This window comes from Glycine max, chromosome 13 (assembly GCF_000004515.6).
Source record: "Glycine max cultivar Williams 82 chromosome 13, Glycine_max_v4.0, whole genome shotgun sequence".
NCBI classification, from domain to species: domain Eukaryota; kingdom Viridiplantae; phylum Streptophyta; class Magnoliopsida; order Fabales; family Fabaceae; genus Glycine; species Glycine max.
In genome coordinates this window covers 20,163,064-20,170,431 of record NC_038249.2, presented here as the reverse complement: position 1 = coordinate 20,170,431, position 7,368 = coordinate 20,163,064, and the positions used below count along the sequence as shown (strand labels likewise).

The following is a 7,368-nucleotide window of genomic DNA, read 5'->3' as shown; positions in this document are numbered from 1 at the left end:
TTTAAGTTTTACAATTTCCTAATAAATTTTAAGTGTTAGAAAATGTATATTAAATATTTTAATTAATTTATTAAATTAATATAGAAAAAAAGTATAAGACTAACAAAATTTAATCGAGTTGATAACAAACATACTCACATCATTCTCATCCTCAACTTAAAATTTGACTCGTAAATATTCAAAAATATATTTGTATAAATCTATAAACGTTTGTTAAACTTGAGACTTGATTTATGGTGAGCATTAACCAGGGTTAAGGGAGGTGTGTTAGGTGGATTTGACCGGTCTGGGTTGGTGGGCGTTGTTGGTTCAGTGTTGTGTTGTGTTGTTTCCCTCCCAACAATATAACCTCCTCTCTCCCACCCTTTTCTTTCTTCAGAGTCTCTCTCTCAACTCCCAACTACTTTGTTGCATTACACGCACCAACCAGAGAGTGAGAGAGAGAGAAGAGACTCTTCCTTCCTTCAATTTCTTCAACCACCACCAGCATGCAAGACTCCGGCTCCATGAAGATCTCCCCTCTGGATCTCATGTCCGCCATCATCAAGGGCAAGCTCGACCCCTCCAACGTCTCCTCCTCCTCCTCCAACGCCGCAGCTGCCGTCCTCCTCGAGAACCGCCAGTTCCTCATGCTCCTCACCACCTCCGTCGCCGTCCTCGTCGGCTGCTTCGTCGTCTTCATCTGGCGGAGATCCTCCTCCCCCAAGGCCAAGCCTCTCGAACCACCAAAGCGCGTTATCGAGAAGCTTCCCGAAATCGAGGTCGACGACGGCACCAAGAAGGTCACCATCTTCTTCGGCACTCAAACCGGCACCGCCGAAGGCTTCGCCAAGGTATAATTATTAAAACTCAATAGTTACATTTTCTCTCTCTCTCTCTCTCTCTCTCTCTGTTTCTTCTGAACCTCGTTTTAATTGAATTTTTCGTTTCAACAGGCCATAGCGGAAGAGGCCAAGGCGCGATACGATAAGGCCACGTTCAGAGTAGTCGATATGGTATTGTTATTACTGTATCTATTCTTGTGTTTCCGTTTTTATCTGTTAATTATTACCCCGATTTTATGCTTATGCTTCGGGATTTTTCGAGCAGGATGATTATGCTGCCGATGACGATGAATACGAGGAAAGGTTCAAAAAGGAGACTCACGCTCTTTTCTTTTTAGCTACGTGAGTGTCTTTCATCATTTATTTATTTCCTTTTGGTTTGTTTCTATTAATATTTCTGTGCTTGTTATTATTTAATCTGTTGTGGTGTGGGTGTAGATATGGTGATGGTGAGCCAACTGATAATGCAGCGAGATTTTATAAATGGTTTACGGAGGTGAGTTTGAGACGGGCTCCGGTGGCATTAATGTTGAGAGTGAAATGATTGGGTTATGTGTTGACTTTGTGCTCTTTTTGTTGTTTTAGGGGGGTGAGAAAGGAGAAGGATGGCTTGAGAATCTTCACTATGGTGTGTTTGGCCTTGGAAACAGGCAATATGAGCATTTTAACAAGGTTTGCATTGAGTTCCAACAATCTTCTGGCTTTCTAAAGGTTTTAATTTGATTTTAATCATGGAGTTGCTTGTTGCTTTGGCAATTAATGCAGGTGGCGAAGGTAGTGGATGACATGCTTGCTGAGCAAGGTATTCTATTCATTCCTTTTGATCCCTTTCGGTACTTAATTAATTCCCACTTGAATTGGCAGATTTAAATTTGATTTGTACAGCTTTACAATCACAATTGAAGGCAACCAATGCTATAAATAATAGAAAAAAAGTTTTTGTAATAAAAACAACTCATATCTTTCACTTCTATGCAATCGTTTTCCAAAGGTTGAAACTCTTAGTAGTTAAGCACTGTAAATGCATGGGCATTGGGCAGTCTATCTCCTTGCCTTACGCTAGTCTTTTAGGTGAATATTACTTCAATTCTTTGGATCTGGATCTCACTGATGGGTTATTTTTAAAGAGAATCAGACGCTAAAGGTTTTTTCAAAATTAGAATCCTTGCATAGGACCCACAATCCTAACACAACTTTATTCTTTCTATTTCTTTTTCTCTTCACATGACCCTCACATGAGAGGGGACCGTGATCCCAAATATTTTTACTTCATAAGAATTCTGCCAGTAATTAAACTATGTTGGTTGAAAAGTAACCTTTTGCTGATTCTCCAGATTCTATGATAGATAATTAAATTAACACACTAAATGAAATGTTGTAACATAAGTGGGCAATTTTTTAATGAATTTGATTTCTGCCAGGGTTGTCATTTAACATGATTCATATTAATACTGTAGGCAGCTAAGTTCATGTATTACAAAGCTTAATTATATATTATAGTTGTAAAATTTATGTTATTCTATTTAATCTTTCACACTTTGATAGTTCTACTTCTTACCTTGAATCTGATCTGACCTGTCCTCTGCAATTGCAGGGGGGAAGCGTCTTGTGCCAGTGGGCCTAGGAGATGATGATCAATGCATTGAGGATGACTTTACTGCATGGTATTGAAATAATTAATTAAGTTGACATGAATATACTGGAGCAGGAATCTTTTTTTTATGCTTTATTTCCCTCCTTCCCTAACTATGACTGTTATTGCAGGAAAGAAGAACTCTGGCCAGCATTGGATGACTTGCTTAGAGATGAGGACGATACAACTGTGTCTACACCATATACTGCTGCTGTTTTAGAGTACCGGGTTGTTATTCATGATCCATTGGAAGCTTCTGTCGACGAAAAGAAGTGGCATAATGTAAATGGTCATGCCATTGTGGATGCTCAACATCCAGTTAGGTATGTTAGAATAGTAGTTATTCAGTTGCAAATCAGTTATGCCATATGTAAAGTATAATCTGACATGAATACTACTCATGCAGGGCAAATGTGGCTGTGAGAAAGGAGCTTCATACTCCTGCATCTGATCGATCTTGCACTCATTTGGAATTTGACATTTCAGGCACGGGAGTTACGTAAGTATCTGCTTGTGGAAATATAACTGTAGAAATACATTTGTTTATATAATGTTCTTACATTTTCCTTGTTCTTATGCTGTTTTTTTCACAGATATGAAACCGGGGACCATGTTGGTGTTTACTGTGAGAATTTGTCTGAAACTGTGGAAGAGGCGATAAGGTTAATAGGTTTGTCACCAGATACCTATTTCTCAATCCATACTGATGATGAGGATGGAAAACCACTTGGTGGAAGCTCCTTGCCACCTACATTCCCACCCTGTACTCTAAGAAAAGCACTTGCACAATATGCGGATGTTTTGAGTTCACCCAAAAAGGTGCTTGTTTTGAGCTTGATGCACCCTTAATTTCAAACATATCCCTTTATCTGCTCAAGAGATTTACTTTATGTCACAATTAATAATACTTTGAACATATTTTCCAGTCTGCCTTGCTTGCCTTAGCTGCTCATGCATCTGATCCATCTGAAGCTGATCGACTAAGACATCTTGCCTCACCTGCTGGAAAGGTTTAATATTTTATTATTTTATATCAAGGGAATTTTAAGTAACTTTTTCTACTTATTTTTCTCATTCGTATGCTACTCTTGTGTGCCTTTGTAGGATGAATATTCAGAATGGGTGATTACCTCTCAGAGAAGTCTCCTTGAGGTCATGGCTGAATTTCCATCAGCCAAACCTCCAATTGGTGTCTTTTTTGCAGCAGTTGCTCCTCGCCTGCAGCCTAGATTTTATTCAATCTCCTCATCTCCAAGGTTAATTTCTTTTTATTGCTTTTGCATTACTGTTTGTACATGTGGTATTTGGTTGGCATGCAGTGACTGGGAAGAGACTAGTAAAAACGAAGACCAAGTTGGAGAAGCCTTATTGAACGTTCTTGCTTGTCTTTAGCCTTGTAGCAATAAAAAGTAATAATTAGTGCATACCTGTCAGCAAATTTGGCAACCAACTGTGCAATATCTAAGATGTTCTGATTTCCGAAGTCGTACCGACATATTTTTTAGCCAACCCATTTAATCTTGAACTTCCTTTACATTCTTAAGTCTGAGCCTGTTCTCAATGTTCTCAAAACTTGAAATGTGGCATTGTGATTTGTTTACTTCTTCCTAAGTCTGCATATCATAAGTTTATGTTCTTGTACTTACAATTTGGCTGTTTGCTGTAATTGTTAACAGAATGGTGCCAAACAGAATTCATGTTACCTGTGCATTAGTACATGATAAAATGCCCACTGGAAGGATTCACAAGGGAGTGTGTTCAACATGGATGAAGGTACTTATATTTGTTTCCTATATTATGGTTAAACTATTTAAGATCGGCAAAGTATAATCTACTAAAAAGATTGTCTTTAAGTACAAGTATCAGCTTGAATTTGACAAAGGAAATCTATGCCATGGTTGAATAGTATTTTTATTATCAATGCCTGGCCACTTTTGATGACAATACCTGGTTCTTTTAGATATCCATAATCTTCTGAGTTTATTTTTCTCCATTTCAAAACAAAACTTACCATTTGGTTTGATGTCCAGAATTCTGTGCCATTGGAGAAAAGCCAGGACTGCAGTTGGGCTCCTATTTTTGTTAGGACGTCCAACTTTAGACTCCCTGCTGATAATAAAGTGCCTATAATCATGATTGGTCCAGGCACTGGATTAGCTCCTTTCAGGGGTTTCTTGCAGGTTTATAATCAACTTGATATTTGATCTCCTAATTCTTTCTCATCCATCTACTATGCTAATTATTTATTTTGTTTTTTATTTGCACTTCAGGAAAGATTAGCTCTGAAAGGAGGGGGAGCTGAACTTGGCCCTTCAGTTTTATTCTTTGGATGCAGGAACCGTCAAATGGTGAGTTATCTATCCTCCATGTAGGTTTATGAGTTCTTTTTCTGAAAAGAGATTTATGAGTTAATTATAATTTAGGTCGGCTTACCAATATTATTTTAATAATTTTTATTAAAGGACTACATCTATGAAGACGAGTTGAATCACTTCGTTAATACTGGTGCACTTTCTGAGCTCATTCTTGCCTTCTCTCGAGAGGGACCCACCAAGGAGTATGTACAACATAAAATGATGGAGAAGGTACTTACTTTTTCCCAGATACGATTTATTTATTACCAATCAACGCGGTATGCCATGCCTTAATTGACGGTTCATGTGCCTGCAGGCTTCAGAAATTTGGAGCATGATATCTCAAGGAGCTTACATTTATGTGTGTGGTGATGCCAAGGGCATGGCCAGGGATGTACACCGTGCCCTGCACACAATTTTGCAAGAGCAGGTATATATTTTTAAATAATAAAATCTCGAATTGCCTTAAATTGATGGCATGGGTGAGGGTGATTGCGAATTTGGCACCTTATATTAGTGGCTGCTACTACCTGCAGCAATTTTTTATATTCTAGATTTGTTGTTAACATATAAATTCCAAACAAAATATCTTTGCTGCGTAGACATCATGCCTATTTTGTAGAGGTTGTCTCTTCTGGGAAGGCTCAAGGGTTTTTGTCTTCCGTGATATTGTTCACTATGAATTTTCCTTTTCCACCAAACCTTTTGCTGATTTGATGAATTTTTAAAAATTGAGTATGTGGCTAATCAAGTTCCTTTGTGAATATCAATCATATCAGGGTTCTCTCGATAGTTCCAAGGCTGAGAGCATGGTAAAGAATCTACAAACTACTGGCAGATATTTGCGCGATGTATGGTGATGATATCTGAATGCAAGCCTCGGGGTGACGAAGATATTAATAAAACCTAGAGTTATGGCTATAAGATATTGAAAGGGCCTTATTTGCGCCACCTTTCATAGTGCCCTCAAAATTGATGGGGGTTCTTGTTGCCATCCCGACAACATTTCCTACCATTCTTTTTCACTATATTTTCTAAAGAATTCTTTTTGGTTCGTGTAATTTATATACTGTTTATACCTAGACTATGAACGATTTACTTTAGCTTTCATGTAATGTATGATGAACCTCAAAGAAAGGTTCAGAGACGCAGACAATTCCTTGTACTGTATGAACTATAAAAGAATGTTTGGAGGTAAAGAAACTATTTTGTGCAAGTGTTATTACTAGATTTAAATTTAATATCCCAAAAAATGCAATAATCCCATGCAAATTACTATTGGATCCGTTGTAATTTTCATATCCCAATTTCTTAAGCAATTGCCTTTTCCAATTTTCATTCATACCGATTTGAGGATGCATATATTTAATATTGGATCAAATTTTGATAACTTCAATTATAGTATATAAATTACGTATAGATTTGTGATCAGTTAAATTCAATGCTTTTGCTTTTCTTAATATTAGTATTATTAACATAATTAGAAAGAAACAATATTTTTTTTTCTGGCATGTCATTATTTTTTTTAATAATGAAGCATATTTAAAAATAATAGTTTAGTTAGAATTGATCCAGATGTAAGGGAATTGAGGTATTTGATATATAAATTAAGGAGATAAAATGTCAACAAAAATCCCAACTTATTCTGTTGATAATCTTGGCAAAATAAAATTTATTTCTGATTATTTTCTTTACTGTGTTTTAGTTTTGGATACATCATCTGTTATTATATAAAATCAAATTTGAATAGATTATAAATATTTTTAGTAATATTCTCTAATAAAAATTAAATTTTCACTTTAATAACTCATTAAAAGTTAAAGAATGTTTTTAAAGAATACTACTACTATAAAAAAATTCTTTAATACTCGAAATTTTATTCTTTTTAAAAACAATAACACGCCAATGCCATATTTACTATATTAGTGGTCTAGCTTTTTTTTAAAGCAATTAGTGGTTTATAGTTTGTTTTTTTGAAGGGGGTTAGTGGTTTATAGCTGTTCGCCTACAACTACCCCCTTTTCATATTTTCAATAGTTATACCTCAGTTAATTCATTTTCATTTAATGTTGCAGTTCTACATAAATATGAGATGGGTATCAACCTAATGTAATATTAGTAGAATAAACTATAATTCACCAAAAAAAAAGTAGATTAAACTATAAATCGTTGTAATTGTTAGCTAAATCCTATAAGATGGAGTATATTAATCATATTATTCTCCACCTGTAATGATGGCAATTATTAATCTTACTGTTGATGCCGCGGTGGAGCATCCGCAATCAACCATATTAAATTTAGTTGAACAATTTGATAAATTTTTCAACCCTTATTACATCATGATACGAAATATTTAATGAACAAAGTCAATCATTTTTTTTATAAAGAATCTCTCAATTGTGACGGATGCCGCCTTCTGTCAGCGAGAAGTAAGTCAAGAAATTATTAGATTGAGATTGCTTGAATTGAATTAATGATTTTTTTTAAAGTGGTTGTACACCTGCGTGAGTATCAGCCATGCAAATCATTTTCATTAATTCATATACGTTCTTCGTAA

At 35.8% G+C, this 7,368-nt stretch overlaps 1 protein-coding gene across 1 annotated transcript; it reads left to right on the top strand.

Annotated features, from left to right (window-relative positions):
- The first annotated feature begins 233 nt into the window (after nt 1-233).
- LOC100800640 (NADPH--cytochrome P450 reductase 1) lies at nt 234-6,014 on the top strand. The gene is made up of 18 exons (XM_003541568.4): nt 234-833; nt 936-995; nt 1,090-1,166; nt 1,263-1,320; nt 1,410-1,496; nt 1,590-1,626; nt 2,419-2,488; nt 2,589-2,780; nt 2,864-2,956; nt 3,051-3,276; nt 3,384-3,467; nt 3,562-3,713; nt 4,134-4,230; nt 4,488-4,637; nt 4,728-4,805; nt 4,920-5,042; nt 5,128-5,241; nt 5,591-6,014. The coding sequence occupies exons 1-18, from the start codon at nt 489-491 to the stop codon at nt 5,669-5,671; spliced, it is 2,124 nt and encodes a 707-aa protein (XP_003541616.1). The 5' UTR covers nt 234-488; the 3' UTR covers nt 5,672-6,014.
- The last annotated feature ends 1,354 nt before the right edge of the window (nt 6,015-7,368 follow it).

Bases quoted from the DNA above. Each gene is read 5' to 3' on its own strand.
- LOC100800640 (XM_003541568.4), top strand. From the start codon at position 489: ATGCAAGACTCCGGCTCCATGAAGATCTCCCCTCTGGATCTCATGTCC. The intron at 2,781-2,863 runs GTATGTTAGAAT...CTACTCATGCAG, and splicing joins GATGCTCAACATCCAGTTAG to GGCAAATGTGGCTGTGAGAA. The intron at 4,638-4,727 runs GTTTATAATCAA...TTTGCACTTCAG, and splicing joins CTTTCAGGGGTTTCTTGCAG to GAAAGATTAGCTCTGAAAGG.